Source organism: Monopterus albus, unplaced genomic scaffold (genome assembly GCF_001952655.1).
Source record: "Monopterus albus unplaced genomic scaffold, M_albus_1.0 scaffold260.1, whole genome shotgun sequence".
Lineage (NCBI taxonomy): Eukaryota > Metazoa > Chordata > Actinopteri > Synbranchiformes > Synbranchidae > Monopterus > Monopterus albus.
The window spans coordinates 896,280-918,231 of NW_018128140.1; the positions used below are offsets into that span (position 1 = coordinate 896,280).

The 21,952-nt window shown below is 41.0% G+C and overlaps 1 protein-coding gene across 1 annotated transcript in view; it reads right to left on the minus strand.

Annotated features, from left to right (window-relative positions):
* Positions 1–9,428: 9,428 nt before the first annotated feature.
* Positions 9,429–21,952, minus strand: part of jakmip3 (Janus kinase and microtubule interacting protein 3) — a 32,672-nt gene continuing 20,148 nt past the window's right edge. The window contains exons 15-25 of the mRNA XM_020621524.1: positions 19,528–19,590; positions 19,194–19,292; positions 18,997–19,095; positions 18,836–18,889; positions 17,631–17,696; positions 17,225–17,293; positions 16,196–16,273; positions 13,975–14,208; positions 13,795–13,860; positions 13,578–13,637; positions 9,429–13,315 (exon numbers count right to left, since the gene is read on the minus strand). Of these exons, the coding sequence (XP_020477180.1) occupies positions 13,587–13,637; positions 13,795–13,860; positions 13,975–14,208; positions 16,196–16,273; positions 17,225–17,293; positions 17,631–17,696; positions 18,836–18,889; positions 18,997–19,095; positions 19,194–19,292; positions 19,528–19,590 (879 nt within the window). The 3' untranslated portion in view covers positions 9,429–13,315; positions 13,578–13,586. The remainder of the gene's footprint in view (positions 13,316–13,577; positions 13,638–13,794; positions 13,861–13,974; positions 14,209–16,195; positions 16,274–17,224; positions 17,294–17,630; positions 17,697–18,835; positions 18,890–18,996; positions 19,096–19,193; positions 19,293–19,527; positions 19,591–21,952) is intronic.

The following is a 21,952-nucleotide window of genomic DNA, read 5'->3' on the forward strand; positions in this document are numbered from 1 at the left end:
TTTGACCATGAAGCTTGGGTGCACAAGTAGAGCCTGGTTCCGGTCGGTCCTTCTGACTCCATCAGCCCAACCTGAAGCTAGAGCCTCATCTATCCACTCTCATCTGTTTTTTGCTATTTTGTAATAAAGCCACTGTGTTACCTGAACCAATACATTGCTTTCTGGGTCCAGCTCGTTTCCCTCTCGCCACTTGGCAAGGGAGCAATCAGTCCCAACACTATTGTTTTCAATGCAAGCCCACACACTGGCGGTGAACTGACATGCATCATGTAACATTTATACTTTTTAAAATATTCAGCTTTTTTCAACAAATTTTGCCCCATTCAAATGAATGGGGCAAAATCTTCACATCTTAATAACTTCAGCATACTTTCAGCTGCAAACACCATTGTGGTATCTAAATGTTCAGCGTTTTAAGGACATTCCTGTTTGTAATCATTTTTAACCTTTATACTTTTTAAGAAATTCAGCTTTTTTCCAAAAAATTGTTGGCGCTTAACTCCTGCATACTTTCGGCTACAGATACTGTTCTGGTATCTAAATGTTCAGTCGTTAAGCACCGCATCTTATCCTTAAGCTATTTCAACAAAGAACTTTAGTCATTTCTTCTGATCCTTCAGCTGTTTCAGCAATTATTTTCAGGGTGATCCTTCAGCATATCAGCATCCACACGCTGCCTGTGCGTGGTGCCCTTGGCTGTTAGTTTCAACCACTTCAACGCTTATCCTCCAATGAATATATCTGATGAACTACAAAGCACTGACAAGAAAAAGCATATCCTCCCTGAAGAATTTTAGCACTCCATTTTTTTCTAGTCAGTGTCATTTATTTTTTTGATTTTTATTTTTCATATCTTATTTGCTAAGAACAGTGCACATTAATGAAAACTGCTACAAATGTTCCAGAGTCCAAAATGATAATTTTCATCTGTAGTCCCAGGGCAGTTACAGTCACACCTAAAAACAGAGTATAAGACCAGAGTTACACAGTGTTTAGGACAATCAATAAACATGGAAAAAAATAATAGGAAAACAACTTTATCTAAATTACTAGATGGCATCATAAAAAATTTACACTAAACTGCAGTTTCTTCTTAGCAAAAAGTGCATTTTCAATACATATGGAATAATAAAAAGTAATACAAGAATATATGACAATGATTAAAAATACAAGATGAATACATACACAGAACCACAAACAGTCAATATTAGGCTGTAATGAAATACATACATGCAGATATATCCAAAATAGAGTGTCAGTAGCAAGATGGCAACAAGTGACAGAAGTATGCTAATTAACCCTTTCTTTTAAGGAGTTCTAAATAAACTGTATGTGTCCACATTTCTAATTTGTACTGGAACGGAGTTCTTTACTTGTGCAGCTTTAGTGAGATAATACAATCCACTCACGTTGCATAATCATGTATAATGTGTGTGTGTGTGTGTTGCAGATTGTGGCAGGAGGATCATTGACTATGGCCAGTGAGAGGAACCCCAGCAGAGAACTGGCAAGTTCACATTTTTAACAATAAAATATCATATAAAATCAGGTATTACATGGTATATCCAAAGAAAACAGTTGTCCCAGATTATGTTGAAATACACTTGGTAGAGAGAGGATCCATTTGCAGACTCAGGCAGGATGGCAGATAAAGTATAGCAGTATATTTCACCAAAACGAGGACAAACATGGCTTAGTTTGAGTACTGGTAACAGAAAACCTAGCTGAGATAACTAGAGGCAGAGTCAGAATCCTAGTGGAAGGTCAGAGATTCATTCACAGTTTGAGCCAAGCAATAAATCCAAGTGAGCTGATAAGATGCAGTGTCCAAAAATAAGTAGAGTCCAACCAAATTAAACAAGTTCACTCAAGGGAAACAAGAACCCTGAGGCTAACAAGCACAAAGGCTATAGTGAGCACAACAGACAACATGGTAAAGAGCAAAGGAAACAGATATATATTAGTATATATTTTAGGGGCATTAATCAGGGAAGTGGAGGTACAGAAAGGTTGTAAGGAGGGAACATTTATTGGTATTATTTTAAGTGTTTATAGTAATTTCAGATCAAAATGAAAATGTTGGCCAATCAATATAATCAGTGTAGCCTACAGCGTGACTTTTTCAGAGTAACTTAGTGGATCTTCCCCTCCACAGCTTCAGGGTTGTGCCTGCAGCAATGTGGTTGGCCTAATTGGGACACTGCTTGCCTTCTGCCTGTACTGTTACAGCTTCAGCACTGTACAGAGTGAAAAGGTGTGCACTGACCATGACTACAGAGATTCACTTTATGAGTGTCCTGGGGAACTGCTGAAGGTCAGTGTGATCAAGCTCTTCTTTTCTTTTGACATGTTAAGGCAAAGAAAAAAGGAAAGGAAAGCTCAAAAATAGATAACAGGATGGAGCAATGAGCCGAATTATGGTCTTATAAAGGAAAATATACATGAAATCAAATGGAAAGAGTAGAGTCAGATTCATCATGTAAGGAAAAGCATGAGTAGAACTGATTGTATTTTACTGATAAGTATGTTATATTCTAAAGGTTATAAATGCTATGGTATGTGGCATTTGTTTCTTGTTGTGTATTTGTCTCTGTAGAAATAATAAATTATAACTGTGAGATGTATTTCTTTACTCTTGCAGGCCTATTGTTTGAGTGTGACACTGCTGCTGCTGCTCTATGACACTGGAGCCATGGTCCTGCATTGCCTCCTGTCTGTCTCTGCCCTCAAAACACTCAAAACTGACTAATATACACACACACACACACACACACACACACTTACACTTGTATGCCTTTTAATGGTGAATTCTTCCTTATCACCAGTAGAAATGAAAATCACTTGTTTTTACTTCCACATTTCTATAAGTGTCAGCCTGGCAGATTTATATTTCACTTGATGTGATGTTGCTGTGACTTTTATTAACAATAATGTAGTGAGTTTTAATAACACAAGTCAGATCATATGTATTTTATTCAAAATTAAATGTCCAGACATCACTGAGTGCAACAACCATGGCAGGAAAAAATATATTCTTCTTATCATAGTCAGCATGTAGATGTGACAAACATATGGATTAAATCATAACAAAAATAGTTTTAATCAGAAATTTAAAAAGAATGGAAAAAATTACATTATATTATATTATTCTGTTTTTCAGTGGCTGGTGATTTGCCAAATCACCCAAAACCAAAGAAACAAACATAGGTTCTGATTTCAACACAGCTAATCCTGTTTGAGTAATGACCATGCTACAAGTGAAATAATGCCCTCTGTGGGTGAGAATAATGCTATTTCAGTATCATCACTGATATTAGAGATACAGTATATTGCTCAATATCAATTTATTGCAGTTATATCAGTACTGATATATAATGTATGTTGGCTCAAAGTAACAAAAAATATTAGTACAGAAATTCTAAGAATTTTTTTTTTGTGGCAATTTAGAAATGCAGTCTATATCACAGACTGTCCACCAGATAGCACTGAGAAGTTGATGTTTATACTGTAAAATATCCCACGAATGTCTGGTTCACTAAATAAAAAATAAACAAATCTCAAATTTAAGTGTCACAGCAAAGGGTCTGAATACTTATGACCATGTGATATTTCAGTTTGTCTTTTTTAATAAATCTGCAAAAATGTCAAAAATTCTGTGTTTTTCTGTCAATATGGGGTGCTGTGTGTACATTAATGAGGAAAAAAATGAACTTAAATGATTTTAGCATATGGCTGCATTATAACAAAGAGTGAAAAATTTAAGGGGGTCTGAATACTTTCCGTACCCACTGTATGGAGATGTGATGTCGTATTCGGCCCCCTTGAACTTTGCGACCTTTTGCCACATTTCAGGCTTCAAACATAAAGATATAAAACTGTAATTTTTTGTGATGTCCAGCCACTCCATTTCAATGTCATCCCCAGTCTGATTCTGCTTCACTTCCTGTGCCATCATTACCATCTGCAGTGTTTTTCTCTCAACTGCTCTAAATATCACTGAGCTCAGGACAGGAAAACAACAACACAGGACAAAACTCATTGTAACCACTCCAATAGAGACAATTACCACTAATCTGACTAAACCCTGTTTTCCAGGAACTAGAAGTATTCACTAACCAATTTATCCAGCCCATATTAGTATCCTTACCAGCATTATCCATCACTTCAGCCTTCAAAGCCTTGAGCTTCCTCATAGCCTCCGTGAAGGCTTCCTCCGAAGCTGTATGGCCTGGTATGCAAGTACAACAGTACTCTCCTGAGAGTGCATACCCCTCCTTTTTTTGCTAGAATCCAGTCAAGTGCCTGTCGATTCTGCCAGGCCATAGCACTTGTAGCACTCACCTGCTCTCCTAATGCACCTAGAGCCTCATCTGTGTAGTTGATGAATTGCTGTTGGTTATAAAAAATGTAGTTGATCCACTCAGTGTTTTTATTAGAAGTTATCCACGGAAAGATAGGCTTGAACCCTGATGCAATCTCATGTCTGGCTTTAAACTCATTTGGGATTGGCTGGCAGATTGAGTCAAGATACACTCTGGGATCTGGAGAATATGCTCTCTTGCTTTTGGCACTACCATTCTTAACCTGCTCTACCGAGGCAAAGTGTGATCAACTCCTGAGCCACCTGTACTCTAGCACATCTACCTTCCCAGTTGATTGGGAGAACTGAATACAAATGTTGTCCACCACACCATCAAAAGTGATCAGCTAATGCTATATTTTGATCAAAATAAGGACACCCTGGAACCTGCACATGCAGTGAGCTTCCTTTTAACTGGGGAGCTGGATGCAAGTTTGGCTTTGTACAGTTCAGTGTGTCCAGCTTCCACTTGTAGCTACAATGGTCAAGACTCTCCCTACAGGTACAGCTCCTGTCTTCTCAACCCAAACAAAACGTCCTACAGGTAACAATGGAACACCATGTGGCATTCCCAGCACTGCACTTCTTTCCCCTATCATCACATCTACAGTGCCTTGCGAAAGTATTCGGCCCCCTTGAACTTTGCGACCTTTTGCCACATTTCAGGCTTCAAACATAAAGATATAAAACTGTAATTTTTTGTGAAGAATCAACAACAAGTGGGACACAATCATGAAGTGGAACGAAATTTATTGGATATGTCAAACTTTTTTAACAAATAAAAAAACTGAAAAATTGGGCGTGCAAAATTATTCAACCCCCTTAAGTTAATACGTTGTAGCGCCACCTTTTGCTGCGATTACAGCTGTAAGTCACTTGGGGTATGTCTCTATCAGTTTTGCACATCGAGAGACTGAAATTTTTGCCCATGCCTCCTTGCAAAACAGCTCGAGCTCAGTGAGGTTGGATGGAGAGCGTTTGTGAACAGCAGTTTTCAGTTCTTTCCACAGATTCTCGATTGGATTCAGGTCTGGACTTTGACTTGGCCATTCTAACACCTGGATATGTTTATTTGTGAACCATTCCATTGTAGATTTTGCTTTATGTTTTGGATCATTGTCTTGTTGGAAGACAAATCTCCGTCCCAGTCTCAGGTCTTTTGCAGACTCCATCAGGTTTCCTTCCAGAATGGTCCTGTATTTGGCTCCATCCATCTTCCCATCAATTTTAACCATCTTCCCGGTCCCTGCTGAAGAAAAGCAGGCCCAAACCATGACGCTGCCACCACCATGTTTGACAGTGGGGATGGTGTGTTCAGGGTGATGAGCTGTGTTGCTTTTACGCCAAACATAACGTTTTGCATTGTTGCCAAAAAGTTCGATTTTGGTTTCATCTGACCAGAGCACCTTCTTCCACATGTTTGGTGTGTCTCCCAGGTGGCTTGTGGCAAACTTTAAACGACACTTTTTATGGATATCTTTAAGAAATGGCTTTCTTCTTGCCACTCTTCCATAAAGGCCAGATTTGTGCAGTATACGACTGATTGTTGTCCTATGGACAGAGTCTCCCACCTCAGCTGTAGATCTCTGCAGTTCATCCAGAGTGATCATGGGCCTCTTGGCTGCATCTCTGATCAGTCTTCTCCTTGTATGAGCTGAAAGTTTAGAGGGACGGCCAGGTCTTGGTAGATTTGCAGTGGTCTGATACTCCTTCCATTTCAATATTATCACTTGCACAGTGCTCCTTGGGATGTTTAAAGCTTGGGAAATCTTTTTGTATCCAAATCCGGCTTTAAACTTCTCCACAACAGTATCTCGGACCTGCCTGGTGTGTTCCTTGTTCTTCATGATGCTCTCTGCGCTTTAAACAGACCTCTGAGACTATCACAGTGCAGGTGCATTTATACGGAGACTTGATTACACACAGGTGGATTCTATTTATCATCATTAGTCATTTAGGTCAACATTGGATCATTCAGAGATCCTCACTGAACTTCTGGAGAGAGTTTGCTGCACTGAAAGTAAAGGGGCTGAATAATTTTGCACGCCCAATTATTCAGTTTTTTATTTGTTAAAAAAGTTTGAAATATCCAATAAATTTCGTTCCACTTCATGATTGTGTCCCACTTGTTGTTGATTCTTCACAAAAAATTACAGTTTTATATCTTTATGTTTGAAGCCTGAAATGTGGCAAAAGGTCGCAAAGTTCAAGGGGGCCGAATACTTTCGCAAGGCACTGTAATCCTGCAAATTGAACCCACCTGTACCAGCTATTTTGTTCCAAACTGTTACCAAGACCATGCTCTTCCTCCTCTGCATAATTGTCCCACTGATCAAATGGCACTCCTTTTACTCCTGGCCTGAAACCGTCAGCCCAGTCAGCCGCTGTCCTGCAGACCCAATCTAATCTACTACTATTGGAGTTACCGCCCGTTCCTTCAGGCTCAGCACTCCTCACAGCAGTTTAGCTGGTTTAGCGGTTACAGCCCAAGGCTTAGCAACAATTGATCTACTGTTTTGTACTGGTCCACTTGTGGGTTGCAGGACTACAAATTCTTCAATTGCATCTGACATTCTGTTTATAACTTTACTCCATGTGACATAATATGTCTCATTTCACTGTCCCAATCCCAATGGTGGCTTAAATTCTACTCTAACCACCCAAACATCTTGCCAATTAACTTCTTTCCCTCACTCTGATGGAACACTGATCTTGTCCCCAAGAGTCATGCGGTCTGCTGGTCCACCATCCAGAAATCCACTCGCTTCCACACACAAGTCTTCCAGGTATTTGGTCTGAGTACACAAAGAGACCAAAAGTGTCTATGTTAGAAGTCCAGGATTGCTTAGACATGCGCGCAACCCAAGTATCGTTCTCCATATACCTCCAGTCTTTGCCATTCGATGTCCACTCTTGCACCCCTGGCCATTCCTTAACTGCAGCCCTTTTACTTCTTACCACACCTCCATCACCTCTCCCTTGCTCTCCCTCCTCTGGAGAGTCAAGGAGATGGGAGCACAGCTGGATCATGACCAGCATCATTGTCAAGAGGAGTATCAAGCTCACTCCCCTCAGACACTGGCTGCTGCTCCAGATGATGTTCATTTCTTCTTTTGGCACTGCTTGGCTTTGGATCTGAACTGTCCGTGAAGGGACCTTCACACAGTGGTTCAGGTGATACCACGTAGGTGAACCTTTCACTTGCACTGCTCGGGCGGTTGCACTGACCACCTCGTATGGACCTTCTATTCGAGGAAAGTCACACTTTCTCCTAAACATCTTAACATACACTAAGTCTCCTGGTTTCACTTTGGGCTCTTCATGCTCCTGGACCTCTCTAGCCTGCAGGAAACCAACACGGGAGGAGATACTCTTGTGTATGTTAGTCATTTGCTTCACATACGACTTCATATCATTTGTCAAAATGTTCAAAGACTGCTCTGTACACTGGCAAAGGCATTGGCCGGCCAAGCCAAGCCTCATGCAGTGTTAACCCCAGTATTCTGTGGGCACTTGCTCTGCATGCCATGAGCGCTAGCGGCAAAGCATCTACCCAGTTTAAGCCAGTGCTCATGCAAATCTTAAGCAGTTTGTTTTTCAGGATCCTGTTGCATCTCTCAATGTCAGACTGTGAAGTTGGACAATATACAGTGGAACCTTGGATTGCGAGTATAATTCGTTCCAGCAATGTGCTCGTAATCCAAAGCACTCGTATAAGAAAGTGAATTTCCCCATAAGAAATAATGGAAACTCAGATGAATTGTTCCATACCCACTTATCCATATAAAAATTATTACAGTAATACAAAATACAGTATAAAGTAAAAATAAAACAAATTAAGCTGCACGTTACCTTTGAAAAGAATCATGGCTGGCATGAGGGGCCATTGGTGCAGTACACATATTGACTATATGAGTGAAGTGCAAGAACCATCGGCACAGTTGTGACATACGTTACGTGACGCTCGGCAGACAAAGCATATGTACTACTCATATTGCGAGACCTCGCTCGTATATCGAATCAAATTTTTTGCTCATCTTGCAAAACACTTGCAAACTGGGTTACTCGCAATTCAAGGTTCCACTGTACACTGCCATAATTTTGCTTGATCTCTAGTTTCTGCAAAACACATTTCACTGTCTTGTCCACATTTTCTTTCCCATTATCTGAACTGATTTTAAGGGGCAAGCCAAACCTTGGACATTTACCAACAGTGTGACTTGTGGAACGTTGTTTTTTTATTCTGAATTCTTGGTCCAGAAACAGACCTCTCTCTACTACCATTGCCGTTCCCTGCTTACTTGCACAATCGAAGAAGACTGTATTTGAACCGTCTCTGGCTGTTCCTTAAGCCAAATGTCTGATTTTGCTTTAGATTCAGACTTATAATATTGGACAGTGCAGTGAGGGCGACAGGCAGGGGACAAGGCTTCTGGCAAATTAGCTTTAATGAAGTCCATCCATATTTTAGCTGATTCCATAAAGGTGTCACTCATATCCCCAAGCCAGTAGACCACTGCCTCCACTTTTTTCAGTCATTTGGCTCTGTGCATTGTCAACCACCACCCCAGCTGGGGTGCATCGAATGTCACAGTCCAGCTTGCACAAAGCATCTTGTCCAAGCAAATTCACAGGAGTTTGATCTGATATCAACACTGGCAGTTCAACAGTTTTTCCCTGAAATTGCAGGAAAATGGGATGTGAAATGAGAAGGCCTCCTCCATTTTTAATTTACTGCTGAGAGGTCACTTAGCAGGTTATATCCCGGACCAGATCCTGCCTCAGTTGAACCTGTGACACTGTGAACCAGAGTATCAACCAAAGTATCTGTTGTCTAGATAAGCTGCTGATGTGTCTTTATATTAAACAAAAATATCTTTAACACAGCTCTAAACTATGTTGCGAATGACACTGGAACAGTTTACAATCGACGCCAGTGTTGGGAGTCTGGCTGTTTCTCAGTGATCTAAGAAAGTTAAGCAAGTGCACTCTGTTCAAAGTGTCAGTCAATCAATCAAATTTTATTTGTATAGCGCCAAATCACAACAATAGCCATCTCAGGACACTTTACAAAGTCAGGTCTAGCTAGACATTACTATTATCACTATTATTACAGAGGGAAAACCCAACAAATCCAGTGTTTATTGGACAGCTTCAGAAACCCCTCCCTCTGCACCTTTTTTATTTCAAAATCAGCTGTGTGCAGGTGTGAAAGTGGGCAGGGCTTAACATCTCTCTCTCTGCTTTTTTCCCCATTCTTAAGCACCTCACATTTCTACCCTCTCTATGACAACTGGCTTTTATCTCCACCTTCAGATAATGCAGAAGCATTTAGAGTTTCAGACAAGATCAGACAGCAGGTTTTATGAACCACTTTTTTTCAAATGAAATCCATGAGAACGGTCCTGTTTCCAGATTCTCAGCCTTAATTTCTAAAACAGTTTCTGCCTCAGAACAAAGTCCGAAGATCACCAAAGTGTCTCTGTGGAAATGCTTCTTTTCACAGAACCACGCCATTTATTGATTTTACCATAGTATTAGTTCATTCATTCATTCATTCATTTTCTACAACTAGGTCAAAAAATAAACTTCATCCAGGCAATAAAATTGAAGTTAAGCACCTCACATTTCTACCCTCTCTATGACAACTGGCTTTTATCTCCACCTTCAGATAATGCAGAAGCATTTAGAGTTAGGCCCCGCCCCTCCCGATTGTCAGCCAATCCCGGCTGACAATCAGGCGAAGGCGGGGTACACCCTGGACAGGTCGCCAATCCATCGCAGGGCTAGCACATAGACGAACAACACACAGTATTAGTTGTTAATGGTTATTTACTGACTGAGGACATCCTGGTGTTCAAGTCAGTCATCTAATCTCCCCACCCCCAACACACACCTTCAGTGGACCATAACATCTATCTCCATGTTAATATAAAGCACCCATGTTTTAAACTGAGGAGTCCCTTCCTGTCTGACAGAATCTCACATACAGACACATTGTACTGTGTATATACTGTAGACACACACACGCTGACACATAAACACACTGTGTCTTTTGGACAGAGAGCTATGATGTTGTTCCTGTTGGAGCCACTCTCCCAGTTAGGGGTCACAGCTCCTACCTTTACAGGGACCACTTTGGCCTTCATGTCCCACACAACCCAGTCTCACAGCAAAATGTGGAATAGCTACGTTGGTCCACCAACATAAAATGTACTATTGTCATAACACCTTGAAAACTGTGACATTGCAATGTTCAAAAATTGAAAGCAAAAGTATAGTTATGTTTAGGCACAACTATGACTTTAGGCACACAGACTAGATGGCTAAGGTTAGGAAAAGGGTGTGGGGTCTGTTAAAACACACAAAACACTAAAAACACAACACTGAACATGATTTTCAGTTGTCTTCATAAAAGTCTGGCGTTTTTTTGGACCCCCTCCAATCTACCACCTCACTGTGTTTTTAATAAAGTTACAAAGCATATGCATATTCAATCACCATTACACATGGGTTTTGGATTAAGGGCTTAATTCAGGTGTTCTTCATAGCCAGTATTTGAGACTGTTCCCCACATCTGATGTGCCGTATAAGAAAACAAGTGTAAAGTACAAGAGACAACTGCCACACCAGGTGGCGACACACTGTAGCAAACATGAAACATGCCACGCAGACAGTCAGTGTCAATTTGACTATGAATGTCCAAACCAAATATCATAAGCCATCCAAACCATTTCACACAGGTTCCTGTAATTTTTCAGAGGAGGAATACTGGATGCGATGATACAAATCAAATTGGTGCCTAAAGTCTGAATCTCTGCTCTGCTGACCATTTTGTGAAAAACTTTCTCATCAACAACAAAATGCACAGTTTTGTCTTCAGTCCCATTCCCAACATTTTTAATCTGAAATCACATCAAACTGTTGACTATTCAGATGTACACTGAGTTTAGACTCACAGCAGAGATAGAAAAATATCATCTGGAATAATAAAAGTACAACAGCAGGATCCAGTTTTTAAAATGTGGTTGTGTTCTGAGGAGGCTATAGTTAAACACTGAGGACACTGCAGGACCAACATAAAGTAAGTCACACAGAAAAATAAATTGTTTACTCTAGTGCTAAAGATAATCAGTTAAATATTTAAAATAGAATTTGACTTTAAAACAATATACCAACATGAAAATAAAAATAGAAAAGCCTGACAAGGAATAAAACTTTCAAAGGAAAATCTCAACTAAAGAAATATAATTTTAATAAAACTACAAAATATTAAATGTTTTTAAACATTTAATCAGAATCTTTCAAATGACAACTGATTACCTTCAGTAGCAGAACAAAAGATGCATAATTTTTTTATCATAGTAATAAATAGTTTACTGTGCACTATAATATTACTTTGTTTTTAGTTCTGCAAAATTATCCTCAATTATTCAGTCATGTTTATTAAGAACTGATATTGTACTTTCTTTCATCAGTTTAAACTCACAGGTATCTGTAAGATGTCAAATTATATCTGATCACCTGAACCTGGTTTCAGTTTTCATCACATCTAAACTCTGTAGCGTGATGATGGTAAACTGGGTTAAAATTGATTCTAAGCCCCATGACACCTCCATGACCTCCTGTTTTTCTTCCACAACCAAAAGATCAGGGGCAGAGAACAGCACTGTCTTTTACAACTTCTTATCAGACATATTCTCAATTAGAAGCAGCTTTGAACAGTAGCTGTGTTGAACGGGAGGTGTTTTGTTTATAGCTTATACTTCTGTGTTCTAGCTCTTCTTTCTCCTCTTTCTGAACGATGAATACAGATACCGCCACCTGCTGGTAGGGGGAGTTATTTATGTCACATCGGCACAGAATGTAGGTGCTAGTTGGCTGCTGGCACTAGTCTGTGGTGTGTTCAAGTGCCACTTTTTGGCCCAGATGACATCAGTCGGCCGTTGTCACTGCTAAGTCTTTGATGTCTCTTTGCTAGTCTCTGCCCAAAGGGTTATGACCATTTTTCAAACTTTCAGACTTCATGCTTCAACTTCTCAGACCAGACCATGATTTTGTTTTGTCCAGGAGACATGTCTGATGTCTTGTCAGTTTTGGTCCCAAGGTGTTCCAAACGGGCTGAAACAACACAGAAGTTACATGATGTGATCTTCAATGAGTGGAGCTGGGCTACACCGTTAAGCCACTCTCCAGTTGGCAGGTGGAACAGCCAATCAGAACAAAGTTTAATTCCCCTGAACTGATACAGACACAAAATTGTTTCTGATATTTTCCAGGTATACTGAGATTCAAGTGTGAACCACACAACCACTTAAATAAATTTCTACTGTACCTTACTGAGCATTGCCACTGGCACTGCAGCTTCATTAAACACAAACAGGTTAGTTCACTGTAACAGACCCAAACTATTACCTTAACACTGAAATCAACTAATTTAGATAACTCTACAAATTTAGCTAACTTAACTAGCAGTGTTTAAAATCAGCTACCAGAGCTAACACTATTAGAGTTAGTTAGGTCTGACAAAAGTCCAGTTAGCTCAGCTAATACTGTATGAAGTCCAGCACCACTTTGGTCCAGTTTGCCTGCTTGAACCAGAATGTGATTATCAGCTGCATATCAGGCGTCTAAACCAGAACTTTCTGGCCACTAACAAGAAGTTAGTTAGTTTGTCGCCAGTTGTAGTGAAACTCCATGTTCATCCATCCGTGTAGAAATGATCTCTCTGTCTGAGGCAGCACAGTGGCATTCTCGGAGGGTGTGACTCTTTAGAGTCAGCTGACAGCTGGGCTTTGTTCCGATTGGCTGACAGCAGCTGAAGGCCAGTCAAGGAGAAGTGAAGCTAACATGCTGCTGGTCCCAAACCCTGAGTCCTACTGCATGTCTGATCCAGACTGGGCTGACCCCCCGCTGTGTTCAGCTGCTGAACTCTGCCTGCTGAGATCACACACACTAAAATAGCAAATGAAATGCCACCATTGTTGCTTGATGTGATATGAAGACTATTTTAAAATATTAATAATATAAAAAAATGTATGTATAGAATCATTTATAGCTCTTTAAATGAAATGCAGGGTTAGAAAACTGTACACCTGAAGTAAACCCTTTGTAAATGAGGTAAGCCCTGTGTGACTGGTGTAAACTTTGTATAACTGAGGGAAACCCTAAATACCTAGGGTAAATCATTTAATCTTGTTTTTTTTTTGTTACTCACCAGCTGCTGTTAGGACCAGAGGATGAAGGCCAAAGAGAAGAACAGAAACAAAAATAAAAACTAAAAGAAAACCAAGAAAACAATTGGAGAGTCAGTAGAAAGCCACAGGAAGCAGACTTTTTGTTTACAAAAAGTGTGGACAAAGAGCTGCTGAAAACTAGATTAACACTTTGCCTATATGTTTCATACAGACTTTAGTCTATCTAATTATCCATACCTTCTCCTCTAGCTCTTTAATCTGTCGTTTCTGAGCTTCTATAAACTCCTCCAGCTCCTTGTTCCTCTGTCAAACACAATGTCAAGTATACAACAGCATGAAGTATACAATCCTGCCTATGAGAGACATTAAATCAGTTTACCTGTCGGCTAAACTTTCACCTGCCCATTGAATGTTTACCTGTTGTGCGAGTTGCAGTAACTCCATCCTCTCTCGAAGGATCTGGGCATCTCTCTCTCTCAGCTCACACATCACTGTTCGTTTCCATTGGTCCATGGCTCTCTTCAACCCCTCCCTGTCTTCCTCTGACAGTGTTTCAGACAGAGGACCCTCCTGCATCTTTAATCCCTCAATCCTGGACTCTTCCTCCTGCTGCAGAGCTTGAAACAACATGGCCTCCAACTCCAGGATCTTCTGTATCAGGGACAAACATTTTACTGTAAGAAAATATGCTATCTATCATAAAAGATGACAAAGATGGCACCATTCTATCATAACATGGTGTTGCTCGTCCAGATGGCTGCTGAGTGAGGAAAGGTGAAAGGAGGGCCCATGTTCTTGTGTAGAACAAACAGCGAGGCCATCGTGCACCTCTACTGAGTCTAACCCTTGTAAACACTTTGTCCGTAGTCAACAAACACGATGAGTTGACATTGCTAATTGAGATGAAGCAAGACTTCAGTGATTGCTCAGTGATGTTTCACTGAGACATGGCTCAACTCAACTGTTCCCTATTTGGCTCTACAGCTGGAAGGCTTCACTCTGCTCCAGGCTTATTGTACCATGGAATCTATGAAACAGCGCAGTGATGGAGTCAGCTTCTTTGAGGTGTACTGACCTTTTAACTTGGTCATGGCTGTACTCAACTGAACAAGAGGCACTTACCATTACCCTCCCTTTTGTGCTCTGCGGGAATTCAGGTCCTTCATACTAGTGGCAGTTTTTACTCCTCCTCAGGCAGAGGCTTTGGCTGCTGTCATCCCATATCAGACTTGGAAAACTCACACCCTAACTCATTAATTTTGGTGTTGGATGACTAATCATATAAGCCAGAGGAAAGCACTGCCAAATTTGAAAAAATACATTTTTGTGGCTACTTGAGGTGATAAACACAGGATCTGTGCTTCTGTATAATATCACATGCCTTTCATTCAGTAAGCAAAGCTCTGCTGGGAAAGTCTGATCACAACACTTTTCTTCTTCTGCTGGGATACCGATGGAAGCTAATAACTGTCAAACCATGCAAAAGAACTATTAAGTAGTGGTCCAGACACAGCATCACTGAGATGAATAACTGTCTTTCTACAACAAATGAGGAAATCTTCAACGAAGTATATTATGCAGTGCTTGAAATTAAGATTCGTCGATTAACATTAACATGGAAGTTACTGGACTGTATGGGAATGACACCACCTTAATGTTGATTCAAAATAGTGGATAGGAGGATGCTAACTCACAGCTAATTAGTGCCAACAAGGTTACTAAGAAATGGGACGTTTTTCTGCATTGTAATATATCTTTAAGCAGTAGTCTTCCCTGGATCTCTCTTGGTGCTAAACAAAAGAATAAAGCCCTGGGAAACAAGAGGAAAAGCAACAACCAGAGGCCAATGGGCAGAGATCTGCGATGCTACCAGCTGAATGACCCTCTTCAGTCAGGGGGCGACTATGGTTAGGGCCAAAACACCAAGAAGACAGAACACAACATGTCAGAAACCATGGAGAGCCACCTCAGGGCCTGCTGGAGGAGACATCAGGGTCCAGAGAAAGAAGCTCCACCCCACATCCCAAACATTGTGGAGACTCATCCTCTTCACCTTCCCCAGTCCCCTTCTGGAGGTCACAGACCAGATGAAAGAGCTGCTCCCTGACCAAACTGACCCCTCCCCTCCTAATTTTTCACCGACAACTCTCCACCTGCACCTCTGACTTTAATGCCGTTACTGTTTTTTTTTTTTGCCTTCCCTTAAAAGCACATCATTTCTTTTGATGACTGAAATGAGTCAAAATAAGCAACAAGAAAATTATATAATGGTGCAAATTCACAAACTGTCATTAGTTCAGTTTGCTTATAGACAATTTCACAGCAGTAGTTCAAGGCATCAAATCAACTAATATGACACACTGACTGGTGTCAGCCAGCATTTGGAATTATTCTGTTGGTCTCCGCAGCACCAGCTACACTGGAGCACTCCTCAGTACAAACATCTTGTTTTGTGTGTGTCTTTGGCTTGAGCAAACCACTTTAGTGCTTGTGCAAAAATGTCACTCACTACCACCTTAAACACACACAAGCATCTGTTGCTCACAGTTGCTTATTTGTTGTTGTTGTTTTTTTTTCCCGCAGGTATAGTAGTTGTTGTGCTTTTGGTATTTTTGTGGTTTTAGCTGGTCCCACTTACCTTATGAGCCTGATCCATCGATTGCTTCCTGTAGTCCAGCTCTTCATCCAGGTAACCCTTCTGTTTACTGAACAGATCCTAGGAAACAACCATCAACAGAGGTTAGAGATCAGGATAGAAGCTACAGGTTCTGCTGCTGTCACACTTACTGGGAATCAAACCAGCAACCCCCTAATGCCATCATTCCACTCCCATCAGGAATTGTCCTGTGCTCAGGCCAGTTGCCCAGCTGTTGGCACAGGCTGCCTGGTCCCAGTACACCTTTGTGTTTCCAATAAACACCATGAGTATTGCTCTGATAAGAATATATATTTAGGATTGTTATTTGCAATTACTCATTAAAATGTTTTCCCAGTGCATTTTTGTTAACTTCCTAGTCCCGTTCAGTAAATGCATGTCACACAAAGAGTCAGTAAACCACTGTGTGTTAATGTTTACACTTTAACTGAGATAGGCAAATAAACCGGATGCACATATGCAACACGTCGCGACCATTAAAGTCCTTTCTCTTGTAAAATTAGACCACAGTGTTACAGTCACTTATAATAAAGTGCAAATCTTACCTTTATGTGTCTTGTCCTGGTGGATTTTCTTCGTTATCATCATTGTTCTGGGCAACAGTTTGCTAAATATTGTCATCAGACCTTATACATCCATGCATCATACAATGTCACCACTGAAGGGGATATTCCCCACGACCATAGCGGGGAGCATTGAGCAAATTGCTGTTTGGGACACCAAATGGGGAGAAGATGATGAAAAACTAATTGTCATCGGGCTACCTTCTATTGTAATGTACACTGGCTGACAAAAAATAAAATATATTAAAATAAAAACAAAGATTCAACTAGAAGAGTCCCAGTTGATCCAGTTGATCCACAAGTCTCTCAACTAATGATTCCACTAGTCGACTTTCAGGGGGCAGCCTTAGTGTTTTTGGGGCTGAGTTAGCCTAACACTTAAGCCTAACCTGTGTAAGTCAACATACTTGCGCAGGAGGGCCATCAGGACGCTACATGTGGTACAGACCTTCTCGCTCTCTATGTCCCGCATCTTCTGTTGCAGAGCTGACTTTGTCACTTCGATGGACTCCAGCCACTGATAAGAGAGACGGGTGGAGAGGGACAGACAGGTAAAGAGAAATGACATCCTGCATGCCTCATTCTCAACCAGAGTTTCTCCACCTATGATCCAGGACCCCTCAGATGGACAGAAAAACATCTTTACTAATAGAACCCTTCTGAAGGTCTGTGCAGGTTTAACATATTCCAAAAGCACAGTTACTATCCTAAAAGAAAACCACAGATTTTCTAACCTAAAGAAAGATGAGCACTCTGACCAACAGGCTCAGCAGGACCTCTGACATCTAAAACAGCCTCAAAGTTCAGCACAGAAAGGCAAAGTCCTTTAAACAGGTAAACAGTTTTTGTATCACCTTCTCTGCTAGAGTGAGCACCGTCCTGGCATGAATCACCACCACCTGCTCCTCATTGGACAGATTCTACAGGGAAACATGCAGTATGTAAATAACATGATAACAACACACTATGTTAATGAAATATTTTGAAAATGATGACATGTCAATAACATGTAAACAGTACTTTAAGATAACAGGTGTTTTGTAGCTGATTTTATGTTTACCTTTAGTGCCGAGATTAAAAATTTGTCCAACTTTTTTCAAATTCACCTGTCATTATTTTTATGCTTGTTACTAGTGATACCACAAACATGTCATCAATAAAACTGACAAACATTAACATAGTCATATCATGTATCATCAGCTGAGTCAAACAGAAGTATGCCAACAAAATACAAACACACTGACCACATGTCAAATGTGAATGAAAGAGGCAGTGTGGAGCCACAGGTGTGTTTTAGAGCTCATTCTGATTTATGTTTCAGATGGATTTACTGCAACAGACTGAAGCTTCAACAGCAGATGAGGTTAGATGTGGCTGTCATGAAAATTACATTATTATGTTTTAAACTGTGTTTTAATCAATATATTAACCAACATATTTTATTCAAAGGATTTTAACCTTTCAGAACAGACTACAGATCACAGGGACCTGTGAGACACTGCTTGTGTGAACCAAAGGACATGTTTTACCTTTGTTTTCAGTACTCTATGTGTTGTTATATGTTCAGCCAGATGACATTACAGACTTAAAGGAGCCAGCCATAAACTCTTTCCTGCCATATATTGTGAAGATGAACGGACAACATATTGTTTATTGTCTGAGGGGTTATCAGGGCAAAGCCTCTCAAGTTCACTTTTCCTGTTTGAATCTTCTTGTCAACTAGATTAACGCCTGCATCTTTAGGGAGTTCCCCTTTGATGTTTAGACTAAGCTCATTCAGACAACTCTGTATGCCCATGCTGACTTGTCTCCCTGCTGCAAGTAAACCAGTTTCTTATTGAAAGATTCCAGTGACTTCGTGGCTTCTTTGGAAATTCTTATGACAGTGGCCATAGTCACAATCAGGATCAACTGTTACAGCGACGCTGCTGTAAACTCTACATAGTCAGAACTAAACACAGAGGTCTGCTGGTTCTGGTGATGTAGTTTGCACTGTATACAACACCTTTAAACTGTAATAGCCACGTACATGTACAAAATAAATTCAACATACACTTACGGCGTTATCTCCCAGAATGTCCAGCTTCTTCATCAACTCACTGATCACTATGTCCTGACCGATAAAAAAGAACAACTCAGATAAAAAAATTATTACACATGTATACTCAGATGTTTATAGTTATACACAGGTGTATTTACAGGTGTACTCGTGTTACTTACAGTGACTCCCTCTGCCTCGCAGTAGATCTGCAGAGGACTGAGGCCTTCTGGGAAATAGAGTTGTTGGAAGTTAATGGCAGGTGATCGTCGTTCCCTCTCCTGAACAGTGATTGCACATTTCCACAGAAACAGAGAGAGTGTGCATCACGCGACTTGACTATTTGAACTCATTGTTGTTATCTGTCAGAGTGTTTTACCTCAAGCTCCAAGATCCTAAACTCAAGCAGCTCATTCTGATCTTTGACATCTAGAATATCGTTTTTCAATCGCAGCTCTTCCCCCTCCATCTGCTTCACCTGCAGCACATCAGCAACATACCATCAACCTTAGGTGGTTTCTGTGGTCACACAGCAAGCTGCAGTATCATACTGATAAAGCTGAACAATCATGAACTTCAACAGCAGCAGCACAGTGGAGTGTGTGCTCAAGAGAGGCAGACCCGCACCATCACCTCCACCTCTGCAGCCATGTCACTGTGTGAAAGCAAATGAAGTCACATTGAATGATACTGTGTGTTTTGATCTTCTTCACCTTCTCCACCAGCTCCTGATTGCGCTGATACAGCGCCTGCTTCTCCTCTACCCACTTCACGTCCTGAGAGAGAGAGAGAGAGAGACAATCACACCTTTACAACTCAGACTATCCAAACATGCTAAAGTTGGCACTGGACTTGTTTGAGATTCTTGAAGACTGAGAACTGGAAGGGGGTTCACGGCTCAAGTTGTGAATGTGTCAGGACTGCACTTGGTGGTGTTGTAGACCACCCCTTTGTTTAGTGATGATCCTACTTATCATCCACTTACTATGTAGAATACAGAAGCCTTCATTGTCATTGTACCAATACAATGAGTTTTAAGTCGGCTACAACTGTAGAAGTTACAATTGATAAAATTGATTAAACACCAAGCACACAAAACCGACACACAATAAGAACCTTCAATCCGTTTATAGGATTGAAGAGTTAAAGGTTCTAATGACCCAGGGAAAGAAGCTGTTTGCAAGTCTTTTTGTTCTGCTTTTTATGCTCCTATACTGCCTCCCAGAGGGCAGCAAGGTAAACAAAGACTGGCCAGGATGGGAGAGGTCTTATGATTTTCCTGGCTCTGCAGAGACAGTGAAAACTGGACATGTCTTCCAGGGAGGGCAGAGAACAGCCAGTGATTTTCTCTGCCATACTTATCACCCTCTGCGGAGCTTTCCTATCTGTTGCCATGCATGTAGCGATGGCGTCTCCCGTGCATGTGTTTGCTCTATAAGCAAACGGATGGGGGTTGAAAGCAGGAGGATGGCTTTGATGTGCTGTACAGTGAGTCATTCAAAACACTTCATGACTACAGATGTCAGTGCAATTGGTCTGTAATCACTGCTGTTTTCAATAGCTGGCTTTTTAGGGACAGGGATCATGGTAGCTGACTAGACAGGAATGAATGGTGGCCTGCATGAGGGACAGATTAAGTATCTTGGTAAGTGCTCCTGCCAGCTGTTCAGCACAAGCTTTGAGCACCTTGCTAATTATACCATCACGCCCAGCCCTTGGATTCACTGTCCTGAGCACCCATCACACTTGGTGTTCCTGAAGAGAGAACCCACAGTGGCAGCGTGACCATGTGGGGCCTCTTTACCTCAAAGTGAGCAAAGAAATGGTTAAACTCATCTGCCAGTGAGGCGTCAGCACTGAAAGCACTTTGGCAGCCTCGATGCCTTTGCTCTAGCTGCACTATACTGGGCCTTGTCTTCTGACCTGAAAGCTATGTCTTTGGTTCTCCATAGAGACTGCACCTCCCTGGTCATCTGTGGTTTTTGACTGGGGTAAACACATATGCGTTTATCCACAGTGACATTATAAGTACAGAACTTCACGTAACCTAGGACTGTTTCAGTGTACTCCACTAAGTCCAGTTGTTCAAATACGGTCCACGCAGTGTGTGCAGAACAGCCCTGCAGCTGAAAGAAGGCATCCTCCAGCCAGGTTTTGATAGTTTTTATGGTTGGCTTGGTTTTTCTCCAGAGGTGTGTATGTGCTGGGATGAGGAGCAGTGAGAGACGGTCTGACAGGGTTAGGGTCTCTCCCAGATGTGGGAGAGGTAGTGCTCTGTAACCACTCTGTTGGGATAGGCATGCTGCTGTTTACTGATCATATCATATAGGTGATCAAGAGCTGTGCCAACATTAATATCGGGAGGGACGTAAACAGCAGTGATGATCACTACTGTAAGCTCTCAAGGCAGATAAAAGGGTCTACATAACACTGTAATTGCTTCCAAGTCAGGAGAGCAGTGTGTATATAAAGTCTCACTATTGTTTAAATCCTTGTTTAAATTCCGCATGTGTCTGACACACCTGGCCAATAAAGCAGATTCTGATTCTGATTCTGAAATACAAGCAAACCCCCCCCCCTTTTTTTTGCCAGAGTCTTTGTTCCTGTCAAAGTGCTGGATGGTGCAGCCTGCTCCTAGCTTTCCTGCAGGATTGGGATTTTGCGGGTGTAGCCACATTTCCATAATCATCACATAGCATTCATGAACAGAGGAATTTACAGCAGATGGATCTAGCGTTCATGAGGATGACACTGGGTAGCGTGGTTTACAGTGGGTACGGAAAGTATTCAGACCCCCTTAAATTTTTCACTCTTTGTTATATCGCAGCCATATGCTAAAATCATTTAAGTTCATTTTTTTCCTCATTAATGTACACACAGCACCCCATATTGACAGAAAAACACAGAATTTGTCATTTTTGCTGATTTATTAAAAAAGAAAAACTGAAATATCACATGGTCATAAGTATTCAGACCCTTTGCTGTGACACTCATATATTTAACTTAGGTGCTGTCCATTTCTTCTGATCATCCCTGAGATGGTTCTACACCTTCATTTGAGTCCAGCGGTGTTTGATTATACTGATTGGACATGATTAGGAAAGCCACACACCTGTCTATATAAGACCCTACAGCTCA